The sequence below is a fragment of the Triticum dicoccoides genome, chromosome 1A, assembly GCF_002162155.2.
Source record: "Triticum dicoccoides isolate Atlit2015 ecotype Zavitan chromosome 1A, WEW_v2.0, whole genome shotgun sequence".
In the NCBI taxonomy this organism is placed as follows: Eukaryota; Viridiplantae; Streptophyta; class Magnoliopsida; order Poales; family Poaceae; genus Triticum; species Triticum dicoccoides.
Window position 1 is genome coordinate 524,880,695 of NC_041380.1, and position 22,402 is coordinate 524,903,096.

The window sequence follows — 22,402 nt, forward strand, 5'->3', positions numbered from 1 at the left end:
ACTAGAACTACTATAGATGCCAACCAAAAATGAATCCCGTGTGTGCAACTTTCCAATGACCGTGTCCAACTGAAAACAACTATTTGTGCAACTAGAACTACTATAGATGCCAATCAAAAATGAACCCCGTGTGTGCAACTTTTCAATGATCGTGTCCAACTAAAAACAACTATGTGTGCGACTAGAACTACTATAGATGCCAATAAAAAATGATCACCATGTGTGTAACTTTCGAATGACCGAATCTAACTGAGAACAATTATGTGCGTAATATCTAGAAGTAATATAGATGCCAATAAAAAATGATCGCTGTGTGTGCAACTTTCCAATAATCGTATCCAACTGAGAACAAATATGTGCGTAATTAAAACTACTATAGATGCCAACAAAAATGTGCAACTCCACGGCGCGCATGTGCAGCAATGTAGTTTCTTCACAAAATAGAACAATAAAAGTCTGAATTTTTTTAAAACTTGATGTATTCCAACAGATGGGCCAGCATGTTCAGTACTTAGATAAACTACAGAGCTCAAATCAGCTGAATCCACTAGTACCTGTAGAGCATCAAAAATCGGCTGCAGAGCGATACGCGCCAAATCGACTATAGATCTGAAATGATCATATCCAACTCAGAACTATTATGTGTGCAACTATAATTATTGTTAACGCCAACAAAAAATTAGTAGCATATTATAGCTGCCCAAACACAGTACCTCCGCTTCTTCTTTTGCTAAAATTCAGTAGCATATTCAACAGCCCAAAGCACATACATAGCACCATCTTCAGTAGGAAAAGAAAATTCAGCAACACTCCATAGGAGCAACAACATAAGCATCAACACAAAAATTCACTAGCAGCGCGACCAAAGCAACGGTAGAACTCCAGCCTATGCTGGTCTTGCAACACGCATGAAGTAGGTCCCTGCTAGCTAGTGCTTTCCCTTCCCTTGTAACTTCCCTCCTGCGTTCAGAAATGCGTCAAGAACAAAAGAAACAAGAATCCCGTGTAATCTTTGCGATGGTAATCAGGTGCATGCTAAACCTTTTCTCAGTTGCTTCTTATTTTTGTCTTATTTTATCATCATCAAACAAGCAAGTGGGAGGGAATGGGTTCAATCAGGACGAAGGGGAATATACTCGGACGACATCAGAGGAAGGAGACGACGGCCGCATCTCGTCGAGGATGATGGCCATCCCGTCGACGCAGAGGTCGTATCCCGTCGACGACGGAGGGGAACGACGACGATGGGACTGGATCCGGTAGGGGAAGGAGCAATAGGACGGTAGGCGGGATGTCGTGGTGGGGGCTGGTGGCGGCGCGGCCAAGCCTCCCCTCAGCCGGTGGAGTGCGGTGGCTAGCCGGTGGAGGTTTCTGGTGGTCGGCGTTGAGGGGAGACGCCAGTGAGCCCCCTCCGATCCAGATCTGTGAGGAAGGGAGAATAGACAGAAAGAGAGAGACGGGTTGGGAGAGAACGAGGGAGAGGTAGGTTGGCTGCCGACCAGATGGCACCTGAAGTGGGGACGGACGCGCGTGATAGAGATCGTGTGGTTCCCAGCCGGCCGCTCGATCGCGTCAAATCGTGCGCGGCCACTTTTTAGATTTTAGGTTATTGATGTCCTTGTGCATGTGCATTTTAGAGGTTGTTTGTTTTTAGGAACTTATTGGTTTAGGGATTTAAAAAAGTCCCTATAAATCTCATCTAAATTAAATAGGAGGGATTTATAGGGACTTAAAGTGGGCATTTGAGACTTATGAAATAAGACTCTCAAGGAGGGACTTATAGGGACTTATAATTGTAATATGGTCTTTTAGTCCATATTAAGTCCCAGAAACCAAACAGATAGGGACTTTTTAGGGACTTGAAGACTTATAAGTTGGGATAAAAAATCCTAAGACTTATGAACCAAACAGTGCCTTAGAGTCGGTATGCATGAACTCTTGACAGGAAACTTTAAACGAGCCTGATAAGTGACAAGAGCATCTTCAACCGACCCCTTCTGCCTTCTGCATAGCATGTCTTTAATTTTTTTCCAATGAAGGTTGGATTTTATTAACTTAAAATGAAGCATCAAATGGATACAAAACACAATGAACACACATCCGGTATCTGCATAGGTAGGATGCACACAGTCAATACTAACGCACATACACAAAAATGCGAAGGCGAGTAACAAAGTCATACAAGACCAAAGCTTTGCCTAAGTGAGAAAAAAGAAAATGACCCCAAAGCAAACAACTGCGATCGACAAACTACAAGAACGACTATATCCTCACCAACTATCTCTTGACACCACAAAGACAGCGAGGTTATTCAACAGTAACGTCTTTAGAAAGGAAATGTCGCACAAGCATCATCCTCACCGGATCCAACCACCAAAGGTCAAATTCTAGGTTTTCACCCCGAAGAACGGATCCGAGCATATCTAAGCAATGCCTTCAACAAGGTAACGATGAAAAACATCCCCATTGCCAGTCATAACCAACCATGGTCCGACCTAGGGTTTTCATCCTGGAGCTCGAGACCTGGTACTCAAGAAGCACCATCAACTCAGAGTCAATCATGTGTTGTCGCCACCACTTTTCCATAATCCCATAGCAGTGTTGGGCTTGGCACCGCTGCACAACCATACCCTCTGCGTCAAGTTGTCATCTGTAGATTGCATCTCACTGTCGAAGCAACTTGGCCGAAGCGAGAACCGCCAAAACCACGAAAGGGCCTTCCGGCTGCATCCCGCAACATCACTTTCACGCTAGACACACCAACAATGGCTTCACGACATCCTTCACGGCGAAGATCCAACCGTAGCGGACATCTCCCGGTCCGGTCCGGACGCCAGCAGCCAGTAGAACCTGGCCGCCATCAGATCTGGTGGGCTGGTTGCGGCCAGACCATGCGGGGGCACATCCCTTGACTTGGCCCGAGCCACAACACAGAGCCCGCTAGGACCGAAGGCACCGGCCCGATCGATCAGTTGGAGCGCGCCCGTGAGCGATCGAGTCTCTGGATCGAACGCATCCGCCCGATCTGTTGGAGCGCCGGTGTGAGTGATCCAGTCGCTGGATCAAAGGCACCGGCTTGATTTGTTGGAGCGCCACCATGAGTGATCGAGTCTTGGATCTGATGCAAACAACTATGAGCAATTGAGTCCATGGATCCGATGCGAACTGACATTCACTGTGGGGTCGACCGGAGAGGGGATCAAGAGGAGAAAGGGGCGCCCCGCCGCCACCGCAGCCGTCCACGAGGCCGCCGGCGGCGGCGGCGAGGGGAGGAGCACTGGGAGGAGGTTCGATGTGGCGGCGTTTGTGTTTCGCCTGTCGTGCGTGTGGAGTATGTCTTTAAATGAGCCTGATAAGTGACAAGAGCATCTTCAATCGGACCCCTTCGTCCTCTTGCATATCAGCATATGTTCAGACGGACAACCCGGGTACGGCTAAAAAAAGTCATCCTTCTTTTGAGAAAAATGTCATTCAATCGGATCCTCCATATCCAGGCCAAATGTCTCGCACCCCATATCTAGATCATATGTGGGGCGGATTTGAGGCCGACGCTGCCGCCACAACAGACAGGCCAATCTTGACCCCAAAAAATCCCAACCCTGACAAAGTCCTACTTAGTAATTTCCCTTAGTCCATTGCGCTTCCAGTCCGCTCAGCTCTGCCCCGCTCCCTCCTCGGCCATCTCTTGCATCACTAGGGGCGGGTATGAGACCGACCGGTCTAGATTAGTCAATTGGGAGCTTGCCGCCTTCTTGGACGAGGATGAGATAGCAGTCCAGCTGACATTCCGCTTGTCCCAGGAGGATACAGATCCGCTGTCGGAGCAGCCCTGCCGTGGATCCAATAGTCGGGCGCCTTCACAGCCACTCCGACTGGGATCCATTGGTAGTGTCGTGTTCAGCAAAAACTCATGGCGCGTGCTCCGTCACGCCAGCAGGTGTGTGCCAGTTGGAGAATTGGTGAAACTTTAAAGCCTATAATAACCCTGACCTTCTTCATGTATACCAGCATTCCGGTGGATGATGTCGAGAAGTGATTGAGAAGGGTAACAGTGATGAATAAAACGTGATGTTGGAATGGCGTAAGCGCGATCTCTTGGGAATAAGATGCATCATGAACTAGAGTTCGAGTAGCAGAGATTCCTGTCGTGTTGAATGAGCATGGGCAATATTTTGGTGTGCTGATCGTTGTCAGAAGAACAAGTTTGCTCAATTCGACATTAGAGCCATGCTCGTAATAGCAAACTTCCTTTCAAAATTCAGGACGGACCCTTAGATGCACCGACAGAGCTTGAAAGAGCTTTACCCGAACCTCTTCAAACAGTGCACTCTCCGGACTGTGGCCATAAAAACCGCCATGGAGAATGACAAATGGGTGCGACACTTCAAGGCTGACCACATTGTCGAATCTATCACCCAATTCTCTGGTATGATCCCCAATCTGTGCAGTTGTGACTGCAAGAGAAGGATGCCCTAACCTAGTGCTGGACTGCCAATGGGAAGCTCACTGACAGCTTGGGCAATTCTTCAGTTGCATCACGCCCCCTTCGTCAAGTTCGTTTGATTGGTGGTGCAAGGTCGTTGCCTGCCTTTCACTGTAAAAAAAATCCCTTCAATTCTTTCTGAATGCTGAAAAGGGCCATGACGAACAAAGATGTCTATTGTTGGTTGTTAATCTCAAGCTTTTGAACACCTGATTTCTGTGATTTGCTAGCACACAAAGCTTTCCATTATCCATTGATTAACATCGCCTATCATAATCTGCAGATGATGTGCAAATGCTGCCTAAATTACAAAATCAAACATGTTGTTGTGGCACCACAACCATTCCAGAGTTTCACGCAATGGCACAACAGAACAAGGAAACTCAAAAGACACCATGAATGCACAAGTCCAAGGAGATCAATCTCACTGCTTCCCCTGCCTTCCAGTCACGTTGAACACGAGCTCCCCGAGAAACCTGGTAGACTTGGTGACTAGCGAGTTGGTGGCCATGAGGTCGTACATCATGTTCTCCACCAAGCCGATCGTTTTCCATCATGAGCACCCCACTCTCCCCGCCGAACCTCCCGCCCTCGACGCACCTAAATGTTGTTTAAATCAATAAAGTTTGTGATTAAAAAAAGGAGTTTTCAACTTTTTTTAGAGCATCTACAACCGTATCCCTTAAACTGCCCTCATATGTTCGTGCGGACAGTCCGAACAGTCCGGACAAGAGAGATAAGAAAAACACAATCCAATCGAACCCTCCAAATTTTCGTCATGTCTCGCTTGTCCATGAAACCCTCAAATTGAGCCCATATCTGAGAAGGATACGAGGGTGTACGAACAGCCCGCCACGTCAAAGCGGCCCATTTTGGACCACTTTATCACTTTATTATTTTTCTCTCTCGTTCTCTCTTCATCCCCACCGGTCATATGCATTTGACCGGGTAATTTGAAAGACATGGCTGTGCGTATGGACAAATGAAGATTCAAAATTGACACGTCCAAACAGTGTCCAAACACATCTGTGAATGTATAAGGGTCCAAATTAGTCCAAGTCCGATTATTTTTTTGGAACGTAGACGCTAGAAGCGTTTGGCTTTAAATTAATAAAGCCACTAGGCAGCATCTACACATAGTTTAAAACATACAAACCAAACGGAAGTAAACATCGGGCGTCACATCCCGGCATAGTCTAGTCTAAATAAGAACAGTTTCTAGCCAACATAACATGAGCCAAATATGCCCAAAAGATCAACTAAACATCAACCAAACTCAGCGCAAAAGTCCCAAACTGGCGCAGCAGTTTGTCGAGCCTTCACCATAGTCGCCCTGATCTGTTCCATGATCCCGTTCATACGGTCCGCGTCACGCGTTTTCCCCAACTGCACCCAAGTCTGTAGGAAAATGTGGCATTTGAAGATAATATCAGCTGGGTGAGCAGGGCACTTTTGTTCAATCATAATTTTGTTCCGAACCGACCAAAGCGACCAAAACAGCGCCCCTACGCATCTCCAGACTATCCTAGCGTTAGTGCCCCTTTGAGCAGTTAGCAAGGTAAGCAGGTCATCACTAGAGAGTGGGTTCCAGTTTTACTTGAATGTATCCTTTCGTCACCCATTTGGCTCCATCTCTACGGCGCCAATATTCTTCCTCAGCTCGCAAGATTGCGAGGACTTGGTTTTACCAAGTCCGATTATAGATGCTCTTACTGTCTTACCAAAGAGAAAGGAATGCATAGTGGGAAACTAAGGAGCAACGAGTAGAAGTCTGCAAAACAATGGCCCTGACGCCCCAACGGCTTCTCGTCCGTTGTCCTACGTGGCACATTTTTCTGCAGTTGTGTGAGACGGGCTATAGTTTACTGTAAAAACTAGAAACTCAAACATGAGAAGCAGTGAAGGCGACGTACCATGTACTCTGTATTCAGAAAAATCAAGTGCAATATCTTCAGAACAGGTTGATTGGTGAAACACACTAAAGCCTATAATAAAACATGCACATGTATCAATGGCTCTACTGATCTTGTTTATAAATACTTATCTGACCTTCTCCGTGTCTACCAACAGCGAGTAGTCAAAACGAAGCATGCCGGTGGGCGATACCGAGAAGTGATTGAGAAGGGCGACAGTGAAAAATAAAATGTGGCGTCGGAGCGGCCCAAGCGTGATTGATCTCTTGGGAATAAGAAGCATCGGGAATTATTTCCTTTCAAAATTAAGCATCACCTCTTAGGAATTTGTACCATCCTGTAACTATTTCCCCTCTAATCCCAATGAAAGCAGCGCCGCCTGCCTTACGCCAGAAAATAATTCCCTTCAATTCCGTTCTGAGCACTGAAAATGGTCATGATGAACAAAGATATTTAAAGTTGTTCGTAATGGATGCATGACAACTAAACAATTTTGATGAGGTGGTATGGAATTAAATGAAGAAAGAGATGATTGAGTATCATATCCTGATACTTGATACTGTATTATATTACATGATGTGCTACTTTGTGTTATGCATGTCAATAAATATAGTCCTCTACGATACCAAAATACTACGATACTATGCATTATGAATATATGTGACATCACATCTAAGCTGATATTCATTTTGTTTGTGGTCTATTTTTTTGTCCTAGTTTTTATTTCTTGTTGCTGCATTATATATTTGTGGGAGCTTAGATGTGATGTCCTTAAAAATCATTTATATGTGAATTAAACAAACTGTTACGAATATAGTATCATACACTAGTATTATCAACAATGGGTGTTAATCCCAAGTTGTTGCACACCTGATTTCTGTCATTTGCTAGCGCGCAAAACTTCTATTATCCATAGGTTAACATTGCCTATCATATTCCGAAGATGCATTGCAAATGCAAACTTGTTGCTGCACCACTACAACCATTTCAGAGTTTTCAGGCAATCAACAAAGTGTTGAAAGTTCAGGAGACGCCGTGAACACACAAGGCCAATGAAACCAATGTCACGGCTTCCCCTTCCTTCCCGTGACGTTGGACACGAGCTCCCTGAGGAACCTGGCGGACTTGGTCACCGGCGAGTTGGCGGCCATGAGGTTGTACATCATGTTCTCCACCTCGCCGACCGTCGGCCGCCGCTTCATCCGCGACACCACCTTCAGCTCCGGCTCCTTCTCCTCGTCCTCCATCATGAGCACCCAGCTCTCGCCGCCGAACCTGCCGCCCTCCACGCACCGGAGCAGCACGCCCTTCTTCTTGCTCAGCAGCCCCTTCACCTCCAGCCCCATGAAGGAGTAGACCACGTTGAAGGAGCCCACGAAGCCCTTGGCGACGCCGCCGAACCCCTCCTCCTCCACCTCGTAGCTCCACCCCGGGTTGAACAGCACCGCCGGCCTGGGGTCCAGCGCGCTGACGGCCGCCCGCAGCTTCTCCACCTGCGGCCGCCCCGGCGAGAGGAACACGGCGGCGTCGCAGGCGCCCAGCGCGTCCGGCGCCACCGCGTCCAGCTGCGCGTGCGCCAGCGCCGACGTGTCCCCCCAGTTCTTGAACTCGCGCACGGCCACCGCCTGGTCCTCCGCGGAGGGCCACACGAGGAGCAGCCTCGCCGGCGAGCCCTTCCGGGACACGCCGAGGCCCGAGAAGACGTCGAAGGCGAGGCGCGCGAGGGAGCCCGGCGAGTCGTCGACCACGGGGATCTCGGCGCGGAACCGGGCCTGCCGCTGCTGCTTCTTGAGCTTCCGCGCCGGGAGCGAGTTGTTGAGCGGCTTGCGCAGCGCCGTGGCCAGGCACGACCTGGCCTGCGCGACCGCCTCCTCCCTCGACGATGGTGGCGTCGGGGAGCCGTCCGTCGGCGGGGCCGACGGCGCCGACGACGACTGGACGCGCCGGTGCGGCGGACTGCGGAGGAGGAGGGCAACGTGGAGAGCAGGCAGGCGCGGTGGCGGGAAGAGAAACGAGCGGTTCGGGAGTGGCGGGACTGGAGCTTTGAGTGCGATCTTGGAGGAGGGAGCAGGGTTCAAGAGGCTGAGCGCCATTGGCGCGAACAAGAGAAGAAGACGATAAGGTGTGGTGCTCTGCTCTCCATGGTGCGGGAAGCGAGCTGGTGGAGCAGAGCTGGGCTTGGACACTGGCTGCTTGGCCCCACTGCCCAGAAGCTGCGTGCAATTAAGGACAGTATAACCGCACCTAAAGCGAGCTCTCTCAGCAATTAGAGTTTTTAACCGTCCATTTTGACGATGCAGATGTTCCTGGCCGTCAGATTTGTCCTACAGTTCGACCTTCAACGCACGTTTCTGGTTGCTGGGCCACGTTTGTCCCTAGCCCGTCCAACGCACGCTTTTTCTCCCGCATGGGCTACTCCTGGGCCGACTGTCCTTGGGCTGCTGCTCTAGGGGCAGAATCGAAAGCCTGTGGATCAATGCTACGGGTCACCGTCGGATCTCGCACGAACGATCTCGATTTTACTCTGCGGCCACCTCCTAGCCCCATTCAATCCCACCCCGACATCTCCCGACGTTGGCCTAGGGCAAGACCTGGTGCGCCGCCGAGAGAGAGAGGAGGAGGAGGAGGAAGGGAGGGACATCCCCCGTGTATGCGTGGTGGGCGAGGGCGATGTCTCTGGTCACACCGGTGCGTGACTCCTCGACGTGTATCGGTGTATGGCGTCCTGCCGGCGGGCGCGGAGCGGGGGGCGGTAGCGGCCGAGCGCACTCAACCTCGCGCTGAATTTGTTCAACCTTGTACCTCAACGTCCTTTACGATCTTCAGGTTAGGCCGATCCCCAGTTACCTGTTCCATTTTATTCTCGGGCTCCTCCCTTTAAATTATTCACAGACTGCTTCTGTTTACATCTAGCGTATTGACTGGGGCTCCTCCTCTTGTTTCACAGTATTGCTTTGTCCGCGTCCACAAGCACATTGTCGGGCAAGACGACGGGCGCGCTTCTGCACTCCCTTGACCTTGCCCGTGGCCCGAGAGTCTGGAAAGTCGCTAGGTGCAGCCGCCATGCCCTCCTGCTGGCAATTCCTTCAATCGCTGCAGTCTGCACCTGATCATGATAAGTAACCCAACCTTTTGAATTGTGATCGGAAGCAATTGATTTCTTTTGCTGAAAATATATATGAGGTGAGTCCAAATTGAATTCGTCTGCAATCAGTTGATTTGTCAACATGGAGTAGTCACATCTTACCAGTGCATTCTCCAATTCCCCATTGTTGTCTCACTCTGTAATCCCCTGCCCCCTAATCTAATCGTCTTTGCTTCAGTCAGTGTACCCTGGATTTGAACGAAATCAAATACCCACCATGTGCTTCTAATTGACACGCTTGACACCTAACTTGCTGACTTGAACATCTGAATTGTGACGACGACTAAGGAATTAAGTATCTAGATCATTTGTATCATTTCTTAGAGAATTAACCTAGCCAGCATAAACACCAAATATTTAGATTCAGCAGTGTGCTTATGTTAAGTTCAACATGGTTTAAATTCACTAAAGTGCAGGTAGCTCTCAGCATCAACATCACATGGGACAAGTATAAATGCAATCTGAAGTCAATAATGTTATTGTTCGGTTAGTTTGTTGTCTGATCATGATAATTTTCTTAGAACGTTGTTGTACCTTCAGATTAGAATAACTTTCTTATATCAACAATTTGGTTCAGCATGCAACTTAATGTTGTATGCATGGGGTAGAAGAAGCAAACAAGCGGTCTACTCCATCTAGCACCTCAAAGAGCAACCGCAGTGCAGACCGCCCCTTGCAGGCTTCAGATCACCCACAAGAACGTTGAGAATTTGGGCGGACATACTATAGCTCTTACTACTTGAGTACTTGTTGGTCCGCTACAGAGGTATGTGCTGGAATCGGGGAATAATTACGTGTCACGGCTATAGTGACATATATCTCTTGCCTTTATTGTTCGTGCTTCTGTTGGTTCTGGTTGGTTTGAAAAGATGCACATGAATGAGGTTTTGTAATGCAGTGGCTCCCGCTCCAAGTTGGGCACAAAACCCCAGGAGCATGTTGAGGGCATAAGGCAAGCAGAATAACAAGAAATCCGCCAAACATTGTGTGTTCAACTTTGTTTTTGGTTCTGGGAATTGCCTCTTCGTTGGCCTCCAGGTATTTTAGTCTCAACAATGATATTTAGCTTATTGTGCAATAACCACATGCTTGGATGGAACAATCTGACATAATTTGACTGCAAAAATGCAAGACAACAATAAGGATGAAAATCCATGTTATGTTATTTTGATAGAGTAAGTGGCTCCTTTCCTAAAAATAAAGATACATGGAGATCTGCAAGTATTTGATAACTTTGGCTTTCTATTATTTTAGCATTTTGTGTTTGGTACAAATTTTCCTGCGTACTTAAAAGACTCAAGGTTGTGTTTTTGGGATGAGTTTGACAGTAGTCTGTGCATGGTAGTCTAAATTATATACATTTTCAGTATGAGTTTATAACTTAGCTGTCATGAGAAATACGACGCATTTTGCAGTGGGGGCGCTGAAGTATTCCGAGGCAATCTTTGACAGGAGTTGATGTATTGTTTTTCTTTTACTTGATTTAGTGAATTTTAAAATTCTATACCAATTTTATAACTCACTATGTATTGTTTATAAGATTACCCACACCAATGTTGTGACGCTAATCTGCCTACATGCAGGTGATGACTTCCTTAGATAGGAACCGGTCTCCTTGTACTTTCATAGAGAAGTGTTGTAAATTGCATTCTATTATATGTTGCCACAACTTTTCCAGAGTTGTTTGTATATGTCAATGCTTGACATGATGAGGTTTTGCTTAGTAAGCATGCCTTTGTGTAACTCTTTCCTCAAAAATATGTGATTGCGTGGTCGAATTAAATTCCCCACATAAATATTTCTGAGTGTGCTGCATAGAACATTTTGATTGGTATATTTGGACCATGTGGATAATGCAAAGCTTACTTCTATGTATGTCATATATATTTGCACGAAGGACCTATCATAGTATTGGACTTTAGTACCACTGCAATAACAGATGCTTATAGCTCCAGTTGATATCATACGAAATAGTGAAATACTCTATCAACCTTTTTAAGGAATGCTTTCAGTGCTTAGAGAGTTGTTCGAGGGTGATAGTGTGTAGAGTTGCCTGTGTTGTCGCTAGAACTCCTAGAATATTAGAACACACCTATTGTCTCGGGCATTGGTGATTTATCTCATATAGGAGACATCTGCTATATGTTTCATTGCATATATTTATAGAAATTTCTTCTATTCTATACTAGAAAAATAGAAGGGCGTGGAACCTTAGAGCACATCTGAGAGACTAATAGAGTACTAAAATTTCTCAATGGCAACATGTGATTTCCGGGAAAACAAACACCACCTTCTTTCGTGACAATCAATCACATCGCCTTAATGATCAATAATAAAAAAATGTACTTTGACATAAATGTGCCCTAATACCAGGTACCGAGATACTTCCGTGGTTGTATGTCCACTAAGATATTCCTACGGAGTAATTTATATATTATTATATCATAATTTGCATACCAATTCTCTATAGTATAATGCCTCTACAATTCCATCAATCACTAATATTATACTGTCAAATTAGACGGGCGCAGCAACGCGCGCCTTTCATGATCTAGTATCTAGGATGCTAAAGGAGTTGCTGGAGTTTATTAGAGAGTGAGCACTGAACACAGAGCATCAACGGACCATAAGTGAGCGACACCATAAGATGGGCAGCAAAACAGAGGGATGACCAGCCTTCATATCAGACCTACAAAACTATCAGACCTAGGGGCTGTTTGGTTTTAGGACTAGCATTGCCACACTTTGCCACACATTTTTGCCAAACTTGTCTAAGGTTAGTTCATCAAAATGAGAGCTACAAATTGGAGCCTAAGGGAATCTTACCACACTTTTTGTGTGTATGCCATGTGGGGCCCAAATGTGGCTTGAACCAAACACTCACCTAAGTTGGTCAAACTTGCCTAACCTTAGTTGTGGCAATCTTTGGCTAAGTTAGTCACAAACCAAACAGCCCCCTAGTACTGGGATGCAACCAGCCTTCATATCAGACCCTAGTACTCCGCTCTGAATTATAAAACGTTTTGGATATTTCAAAGGGGACTATATAGGGGCTGAAATGAGTGAACAAACACACAAAAACACGGCCATATATATCCGGTTCAGAAAAAAATAAGAACATCTTTATAATTCAAAACAGAGGGAGGAACTAAAGCAACGCACATCTGATAGTTTGCAAATGATAGAGCACATACAAGCTTGTTCCAGGAATATCAAGAACAAAAGGGGGGAACTACATCAACAAATGAGTATAACCGGGTTATATTATCTCGACAAACAAACAGAGGAGGTCCACAAGACCCCAACAAACTGATTCAATACACCATCATCATTTTGAGTGACAATGCACCAGCACTTTCAGATCACAAATACATATGGGATCCCTATACATATTTTGATATTGATTCTACAACTTCAGGCTACAGCTATTCTGCAACACTTGTTAATGAGAATAGCAAGTCCTGCCGAGCTGTTTCTGGAACAGGAACATGAATTTGTAATGTTTGGACCATGCTGTTGGGTTTTCACTTTTCAGTTCAAATGAAAAAAAAATGTAGATTTGGCAAAAGAACATGTCAGGCTATGATTCTTGTTTAGGCAAAGTGGAAAGTTGTCTGATACATACAAATGCACTATCCCTTTTAAAACCGCTACATGTATACATGTTACAGATTGGTAGTGTGTCTTCAGAAACAGTCAAAAGTTACACAATTTTGTATTTGCTCCCACCTATCTTCCTAGCAGTTCCTACATCAATTTAAAAGCTTGCTCTCCCTTCTCGAATTCTGGCTCAAGCTCGAGTACAGGAGGTGTTCATCATCACCACTCATCAGCTTTGTTGTTATACTAGTAGCCTCTTACTACACTACTAGTACTAAACATGAAAACTAGCGCCATCCAATATAAGAGCATCATAAATTGTGAGCTAGTTCAGGTTACAAGTTATTAAGATAAAAAATTGCAAGCGAGTTCAGGGCGGAAATTTGAAATGGCTAACCACATAAAGAAATCCCTTTCCATCAAATAATAGTGAAGCAAATCATTTTGGAGAAACCCTATGAAGATTTAGTTTGCACCTTGCAAATATTTCAACAAATGGCTGATCCACAAATTTCAGTGCATACCAAAGCCAAAAGTACAGCAATACATCAAGATAAGCTAATTTGAAAGCCAAAACCTAATTTCTTCCAATTGGCATGAACCAACTAGTTTGGGATCTTCATGTATGTGCTATCAACTAAAATTCTAAGCCCAAAGGTAAGGTACAGACACAAAAAAAGGCAGGAAATGGCTGCATATGTGCTCAATGAGGAAATTATTGCTCGGACAGTCGTGGCAAGGTACTTGTCCTTACCATTGGTCAAGGAGCAATTCAAGCCCAGGTTCCCTGTTTGATATCTTTTGGACTCATGTCTAACAATGCAACAGGACATACACTCCTACATCTCCCAGTGAGCAAATTGACTTCCACCACAATTTCAAGGTACTACCTCCCTAATCCCTATGAAGATTTAGTTTGCATCTTGAAAATATTTCAACAAATGGCTGGCCCACAAATTTCAGTGCATACAAAAGCCAAAAGTACAGCAATCTAATTTGGTAGTGTTATAAAGAGCTGCCGAAATTGGCTAATTTGTTCATCACAAACGACAGCAAGCCCAGAATTTCAGCCAGCACATGTTATCATCCACCAGGACTCATCAATATCTCAAGCTTTATTTCGGGAAATGCACAAGCACCAGTATACAGCCAAAGATCACACCTTTGTACCCAAGAAACCTCGCAACACCCAAGATAGATAGCGCGACGGCAGCATAGGGGGTGCTTATCTCCTCGTGCTCAGAACACGATGCGGAACTGCGGGGCGCCCTCGCCGGTGGCGGGCACCAGCTCCCAGCGGCACGGCTCGAGCTCGTCGGAGACGGGGCAGTAGCCGGCGAGCGTGACGGCGGTGCCCGACTCCGCCGCCGACCCGAACTCGAAGACCGTCGCGTCCGGCTGCCGCTGCCGCAGCACCTCCACCGCCCCATGGGTGCCGGGGACGGCCACCTGGGCCTGCGCGCCTCCCGCTCCCTTCGCGGCCTGCTGGCTCGGGGCCTGCTCCGGCGAGCCGCGGCGGGAGCCCCTCCACCACGAGAAGAGCCCCATCGGCAGACGTGGGGAACCGGTGGGGATTGGATTAGGGGATTCTAGGGTTTTGGTGGGGAACAATCTAGACGTGGGTTCGGTGCAAGAGCATCTCTAGCAATCCCATAAACACCACCTGTAAAAACACTATACGGGCTCCCCTAAAACGAATTTACGATACAGCGAGGCGTCAGTCGGAACAAATTTTGTAAACCCACACAGTAAACATTTTTTTTTCCTCATGCTTCTTCTTCCCTGGGACACAGGCATGGACGAACTCGAACATTGATTTCCGCCTGATTTGGCCCGCTACCTACTTTGGTGACGCGCCGGGCCGACGCGTGCTCTGGCGATGCTCCGGCCAGCTGTCGGCGAATTCCTCCGCCTGTTCGCTGCTTGTGCACGGCGTCGAGAGGTCCCCTGCTCCGGCGTTGACCGGCTTTACAGGATCCTCCAAAAACGGCCGAAATCCTCTAAACATAACAGACTGGGGTTCGAATATAGGGGAGCCTGCAATTTTTTTTTTACAGGATATGTTGTTTTACAAGATCTATTCGGGATGATTTTTTCAGCTTGTACCATAAATACCAAGGTTTGACCGTTTTTACGGAATCTACTAGAGATGCTCTAACGCGCAACGAGTTGACGTATTAAACGTGCAATTTGCTTTCTTTTATCTATCACAACGCTTGTCAACAAAAGCTTAACCGTCCTCATCCAACTTCAAGAGTTAGGTTGAATCTGGTGAAGCTTTAATTACGAATATGCAATGATGTGTATCATTTCATTCATAAGTAGGGGAGATAGTTTATAGGGGTGCTACTTTTGGTGACGTACACAAGCATGGCGACATCAAAAGCATGGATTAAGTAGAGAGGGGGTAAGATTGCTCAGCCTCAGAGAGTAAGTTCAGGTTACATGGATTAATCTAGGCCTTTGGCGTCGGCTCTAGCCCATAGAGGCGCCTCCTTTTTTATGTCATTGGAGAGTTGAGTGGAGGAGGGGTCCATTAGAAAGTTTGCCATTACGGTGCTTCCAGATAGTCCACACTGTTAGAATGATCAGAGAGTTAATACCCCTACGCAGGCTAGCCAGTGCCATGGACATTGTTGTGGACCACAAGTCAAAGAATCATGTCACGCGGTCTGAAGGGGGGGTGGGCAGGCGGCACCAGGCCATTGTGTCATGCCAAACGATGCGAGAGAAGACGCAGCCCACAAGCAACTGGTGTAGGATCTCGCTCTCCTGGTTGCAGAGTTTGCAAACCCGATCATGGGGGAGATTATGATGCGCGTGTGATCGGCTGTCCAACAATGGTTAAGGGAGGCTAGCCAAAGGAAAATCTTCGCATTCCTCGGCGGCCAACTTTTCCAAATTAGCTACGAGTAGGGGGGAGTGGTCGCTCCATGGAACAGTGCTCCGTAGTAAGAGAGTGTGGTGAAGGTTTAGCCGGTCTTTAACCATGTTTCAAATCTGTAGCATGTACCTATACCAAAATGGCATGTGGGTCGTCAACTCCAGCTCATGGCGGCAACAATGACATGAACCTATGGCCCCCGGGTGCATTCTCTATTATTATTATTTGTGTTGCTTTATTGCTCACTTTACTATTTTGTCGTTTGCCATATCACTATCTATCACTATTTTTTATTAACCTTGCAACTAGGGATTGACAACCCCCTTGCCAAGTTGGGTGCAAGTATTTATTTAGTTTGTGCGCAGGTGTTGCTTATGTTGCTAGCTTATAGACTCCTATTGATTTGATAAACCTTTATTCTTAACCGAGTGAAATACTTTCTGCTACTGTGCTACATCACCCTTGCTCTTCGGGGGAATCCAACAACTAGTACGAGAGTAGTAGGAGCCCGGGTGTAGCGGTTGAGGAGATGGGGTCATCGATTTCCAACAAGGGTGTGGCGGGGCGCCCGGGGTGGTGGAGCGGCCGCGGAGGCAAGAGATAAAACGGATGCAGAGAAAAATGGGACGATGGACGCGCGGGGTCTGGGAGCGGTTTTGGGTGGGCTGAGGGTATCGGAGTTCTACGTGACTGATGTTCGGACTCATGCAAAGCCCCCTCCCCCAAGTTTATTTCGACTTTGCGGCAAAAAGTATGTCCAGACCGGTCGGCTGGCGGATACAGGTCCGCGTTGGATGGCTAAACGCATCCGGACCATGCCATCCCGACGTTTGTGGGCAGTTTGAGGGTCCGCTTTCAAGATGCCCTGACATCTCCAATGCTGACCCGCAAACCGGACACCGCATCCGTTCATGATAGGAAGGCTAGTCCGCAGACATGGAAGCGGGAGGCAACCGTCCAAAGCTAGTCGCAACATTTTTTTTAAGTCTACATACATCCGCGGGCTCAATATAGCCACATATCTAGTTCTAGTTTAGTTAAAAATGTTCAAATGCAGCAGTGGTTCCAATTTAAATATCACTCTCCAACATTGTTGTCCCCTTTACCCGCTCACAAATACTCAATCAGATCTTCCTTTAGTTGCTCATGAGTTGCTTACGCTGCAACATTGTTGTCCCCTTTACTCATCAAATGTGGTCAGATTCTGGTCTTAAAGTTTCATAGGATCATCCATGTTCTCAAATTCAAGACCTTTTGCAACATCCTCACCCTCATCCCCGATGATCATGTTGTGTCTAATCACACAACATGTCATCACCTCCCACAATGTCTTCGGATCCCATTGTTTAGTAGCTTCATGAACAACTACAAATCGTGCATGCCAAAGAAAGCGTGCCAAAGCCAAAGATCATGTAATGCAACCGCTTCAAGAATGATAGTGGGCTTCTTAACATGACCCTTATATTGCCCTTGTAGAGCTTTTGGGTAGTTCTTCCATCTCCAATGAATGCTGCAAGAGATCAGAGAAACCTGGTCATCCTCTTGCTTCAGACATTGCCAAGATCCTCTAGGTGTCTGCCATAGTTGGTTCTCTTAGGTATTGATGTCCAAACATCAAGACCAAGACAGTAGCAAATCTTACCATGGCATTTCCGGATGTGCTCTTAGATATCCATATGTACTAGATGACACCCGCACGTTGTTGCGGGGTTATTTTGCAATATTTCAATGTGATTCGTTGCATGATACATGCATATTTGAAGTAATAATATAAAAAGCTCAAACTAGAAATACATATAATTTATTATGTTCGATTACTATATAGTTGTAATTTTTTTATTAATTATAAATAGCATAATAGAATGAAATTTCTTATGTATGTTTGGATGTTGAGATGAGTCTTTTTTTCATGCATGTTTAATGATGAAGTGGCATGCTTGCATGTAGAGAAATAGGATAGTGGGGGTGGGCATTTTCTCATGCTTGTTGTGGGATGATATGGCATGCTTGCATGTTGAGAGAAATAGTTAGTGGGGGCTAGCTATTTAGATATAGAAGATTTGTCCCACGAATCAGCGGCCATGCCATATGCAAGCATCCGCAGCGTGGTCGTGCACTTCTGGTAACAAGAGAACCCAATCCTTCCCACGACATCCTTCTTCAAGATGAAGTAGTCATCAAAGGAATGAACGCCATGGTAGAGACGAACGAAGACATTTTTTCGAACCTCAAAGCAGCGGCAAAAATTGTCAACGAATATCAAGGCCGCACACCCAGTTCCGATTGATCACTCGATGACCCTTGATCGATCCCTTCAAATTGAGAACATGCTTTTCCGCACGGGTCATGAAGTGAATTACCATAGCCTATAGATTTTTGAATTATCTGAACACACTTTTTAATACATGAACAATTTTTGAAAAAAAATGTGAACAAAGTTTGAAATTGCAAAACTGCTCTTGAAAAAGACAACCAAAATTTAGAATTCCAAAATTTTGGCAAAAAATTGTCTCATTTTTTAAAAACAAGTGCAAATTTTTAAACATGAAATTTCAAAAATTCCATATTTTAAAATATTTTTTATTTTTCTGAAAACAAGAAAAAATTAAACATGGAAATTTTAAATTCCAATATTTTTGGAAATTAGGGAGCAAAAATTGAAAATTCAAGCATATTTTTAAATTCCCATTTTAAGAAAAATCTGAAAATTTTCTTAAAAGGCAAACAATTTTTGAAGTCCTGAAAATTTATAAATACATTGTTGTTTTTTTCTTAAATTGTGAACGTTGTTCTGTCATGCTAGAACAAATTTTAAATATTTGAACATTTTTCTTAAAATGGAACAATTCACATACATTTTATAAAAACACAATTTTAAATTTGAAAGAAGGGAACAATTTTTGAAGATTTGATTTTTTAAAATTTAATTTATATATTAGTAAAAAATAAAAGTAAAATAAACCGAATTTAAAAAGAAACTGAAAAATGGAAAGAAAAAGAAAAGGACCAAGATATCCCCCGAACGTTCGCTGTGAGGGGTTGGTATTTACAAACGTTTTAGATAATTTTTTTGGGGGAATCACACTCACTTTATTGCTCTATAGAAAGTTGTGAAGGAATTACATGTGGGTTTATAAATGAAATATATGAGTATATGACGCCGTTGTGGCAAAAAAGAAATCTATACATACCGGGCATCCTCGGCCCATTAGCCCGCCAAGTCCGCCGCGCCCGACGGAAATAAAGATCCAGGCGATGAAAAAGGCGGGAATCACACAATAGATCAAAGCAGAGCCAGCCAACTCCGGGCGGAATCGCCTCCCACGCTTTGCTTTCCGCAAAGGCCAATCAGCTCCACCACCACCACCGCCCCCGGCCGCTCCCCATGCCCCACCGCCAACTCCACCACCACCGTACGTGCCCCGTACTATATAACGCGAGCACCCTCGTCCACACCCCCTCAGCCCGCTCCCCTGCCTGCCTTCGATCCCCACCACCAGCCAGCGCCGATGCCGCGGCGAGCGATCGAGGTCCGGGCCGACGGCGCCGCGCCCAAGTGGTGCATGTCGCTGCTGGAGAACACCTTCACGGCGTTCCTCAAGTCCCCCGGCGCCGACGCCGACGCCAAGGCCGTGTTCGCGGAGGGCTCCCTGTTCAGCCCCTACCTGTTCGGCAAGTTCTTCGACCCGGCTGATGCGTTTCCGATGTGGGAGTTTGAGTCCGACGTGCTGCTCGCCGCGCTCCGCCGCGGCGCCCGGACCACCGTCGACTGGGCCGAGAACGACTGCGAGTACTGCCTCAGAGCCGACATACCAGGTACGTGCCCCGTACGCACACAGCTCGCTCCATCGATTGTTTCACAGTACAAGATCGGCTGTGTTCGTCTGTTGTCGAAGATGACTTAACTTGAGTAGTAACAAAAGTACAGTAGTACATACGATCAGATTTTTGTTCAAGCTTCAAACTGAAACCTCTGTCCCAAGTGACAAAAGTACCAAAGTTTTAGCATAGATTCGCCGTTCCAGTAAATGCATGTATGATCTGACCTCTGTACCAAGTGCACGGGTTCCACTCCCGGTCGATTTAGCTGCGTTGATTGTCTAGGAATATATCGACCAGCAGATGTCTAGATGAACGAGCTTAGTAAGTTACCGTGCTCCTCTACTGTCCGTCGATCAACAACACCTCAGAAGATGCCACACGGCTTGTGTAGGAATCCAACACCTTTGCATTTCGCCACATATATCAAGATGTTCTTACAAGATTGCAACTTGCTAGCTATCTACTAGAGGGGTGTGCTCGTGTGTGCTTTCCCCGTTGCTATCCCTTTGCTTTTGCCGCAGCACTATAGTCATGGTCACGTGCAGCCTTCTGTCGCCGTCGCTTTTTCTTGGCAAATTATTCGTTGCGTCTGCGTGTGGCGCACCACTTTGATCCAGACCAGTCTAGTGCCGCTTGCTTGCGGAAAAGCGAGCGGTAGATTGTGCCACACGATTGCCAAAACCAACAAAGCCAAGCACACTTGCACCGTTATCATATCGTATTGTACACATGGTACTTGTGCAGTATCTAGCACTAAATTTTGCTATCTTTGACATGATCATCAGGTGGAAGAAAGTGCGACGTGGAGGTAAGCGGCGACGGCGCAAAGGTGGTGGACGTGAGCGGGCTATGGCGGGCGCCGCCGGCGGACGGCCGGGACTGGCGCGCCGGCCGGTGGTGGGAGCACGGCTTCGTGCGGCGCGTGGAGCTGCCGGAGGACGCCGACGGGGGCAGGGTGGAGGCCTACTTCGACGACGGTGCGGGGTCGCTGGAGATCAAGGTCCCTAAGAGGAGCAGCGACACGCACCAACAAGCCTGAGAGAACCGGAACCTCTCGACGCCCGCAACTGGATTGGATCAGACTAACCGGATGCATTTGCCGGTGAAAGGCAATTATTCTCCTTCTGATGTGATGATGAGCAGTTGATGGCGACTGAAAAGGCCGCGTAATCTCGGTAGAAATTCGGAAAGATATGGCTGAGACGAAAAGGAGCGAGGATTACCTATCTATCCATTGCATGATGTTGCAAATCCAATGTAGTAGTAGTAAAATATGTTCTTCAGTTCCACTGTGAATAAATGACTAATTAATCAGCAGTGCCGCTGTTAGTTTGGGTCGTCCATCGAATGGGCTAGGGCATCGATATGATTCTAGATTAGAGGAATATATAGGCAATGCGCGACTTTTGAAAGGTTGATTCTCTCGTTTCTTTCGGCAGGATGCATCTCCATCAGTCGTCAGTCATCACCCCTAGCCCCTTTATCCCCAGTGGGCACATGAGCATCAGAGCTGTGACGAAAGCTGGGGTTGGCTCTTTGAGATCCTCAGGTGATTATTCCGCAGAGAGGCACGTTGCCCAGATGATATTCCGTGGTTTCAGTCGATGATTTTGCTTTACATTTCCTGTAAAAAGAGGCCCTGTTTTTTTTCTTGAGGATGCTCATGAGACCGGTGCATCATTATTTTGACAAGAAAAGTTATAACTCAGGCCCCTCAACTATCACAAAGTCCAAATTTGATCCCTCAACTATAATCGTAGGGGATTAGTTGCATGGAAAAATGTTTGCAAACCAAGATAATATAATGGTTTAAGCATTAAGGATATTCATACACAAAATATTAATCCAGCCATGAAATTTGCAGTTAAGGTACTTCCTCCTGTCACACAGAACATTATGGATGACTTCACTATTTGGTCTCATCATTTTGGGAAAATGACACAAAAGGTTGATGCCAAATCCTAGCTTACTATGTACTCCCTCTGTAATATAATATAAGACCTTTTAGATCACTAAGTAGTCGTGTAAGGTCTTACATTAGTTTACAGAGATAATACCTCGCTGCACGCGTTTATGTGACTATGTAACAAGAGTGTAGTTGGAGTAGTTATCGTCACGGCCGGTGTTTGGTACACGGCAGGATTGCTAATTAACATCATGATGTCCTGTTTGTTGTGAATTAGGTGGTTGTTTTTCTACTTAAGTTCAATTGATTATCCCTAGTTCTTCCTAGTAGAATCATACTTCTAGTTTGCCCTTTTCCATACTTTTAGTATGTAGCGACCAGATCTCAAACGGTCCAATCTCTGTGCTCAGGTGTCATCCCTGGATCAGTAATGCTGACACCACACAGTACTTGAAGGATTTATAACAGAGTAGCAATCACACACTTATTACATCGAGAGTCTCAAAATAGAACTTATTACAATAAATATGACTTAAGGCCATCTAATAACGATAAGAGCGGAAGGCTTGGAAGATAAGTGAGTCCATCAACTCCAACGGCATCACTGAGTATAGAACCACGACATAAAAACACCTTACTCGTCGTCTGA

The 22,402-nt window shown here is 46.1% G+C and overlaps 3 protein-coding genes and 1 long non-coding RNA gene across 4 annotated transcripts; 2 read left to right on the forward strand and 2 right to left on the reverse strand.

Moving 5' to 3' along the window:
* Positions 1-7,208: 7,208 nt before the first annotated feature.
* On the reverse strand, positions 7,209-8,551 carry LOC119285755. The gene has a single exon (XM_037565086.1). It carries the CDS (start codon positions 8,487-8,489, stop codon positions 7,461-7,463), a length of 1,029 nt encoding a protein of 342 aa, XP_037420983.1. The 5' UTR covers positions 8,490-8,551; the 3' UTR covers positions 7,209-7,460.
* Positions 8,552-8,955: 404 nt separating this feature from the next.
* Positions 8,956-11,296, forward strand: LOC119317059. The gene is made up of 5 exons (XR_005153505.1): positions 8,956-9,222; positions 9,344-10,027; positions 10,119-10,307; positions 10,440-10,579; positions 11,125-11,296. It is a non-coding gene; the product is annotated as an uncharacterized LOC119317059 (long non-coding RNA).
* Positions 11,297-14,090: 2,794 nt separating this feature from the next.
* On the reverse strand, positions 14,091-14,779 carry LOC119285764. Its single transcript, XM_037565090.1, has one exon. The coding sequence runs from the start codon at positions 14,687-14,689 to the stop codon at positions 14,381-14,383; it is 309 nt and encodes a 102-aa protein (XP_037420987.1). The 5' UTR covers positions 14,690-14,779; the 3' UTR covers positions 14,091-14,380.
* A 4,674-nt stretch (positions 14,780-19,453) lies between these two features.
* LOC119285770 (22.3 kDa class VI heat shock protein-like) lies at positions 19,454-21,176 on the forward strand. Its single transcript, XM_037565099.1, has 2 exons — positions 19,454-19,841; positions 20,633-21,176. Exons 1-2 carry the CDS (start codon positions 19,535-19,537, stop codon positions 20,884-20,886), a joined length of 561 nt encoding a protein of 186 aa, XP_037420996.1. The 5' UTR covers positions 19,454-19,534; the 3' UTR covers positions 20,887-21,176.
* Positions 21,177-22,402: the final 1,226 nt, after the last annotated feature.

Bases quoted from the DNA above. Each gene is read 5' to 3' on its own strand.
- LOC119285770 (XM_037565099.1), top strand. From the start codon at position 19,535: ATGCCGCGGCGAGCGATCGAGGTCCGGGCCGACGGCGCCGCGCCCAAG. The intron at 19,842-20,632 runs GTACGTGCCCCG...CATGATCATCAG, and splicing joins CCTCAGAGCCGACATACCAG to GTGGAAGAAAGTGCGACGTG.
- LOC119285764 (XM_037565090.1), bottom strand. From the start codon at position 14,689: ATGGGGCTCTTCTCGTGGTGGAGGGGCTCCCGCCGCGGCTCGCCGGAG.
- LOC119285755 (XM_037565086.1), bottom strand. From the start codon at position 8,489: ATGGCGCTCAGCCTCTTGAACCCTGCTCCCTCCTCCAAGATCGCACTC.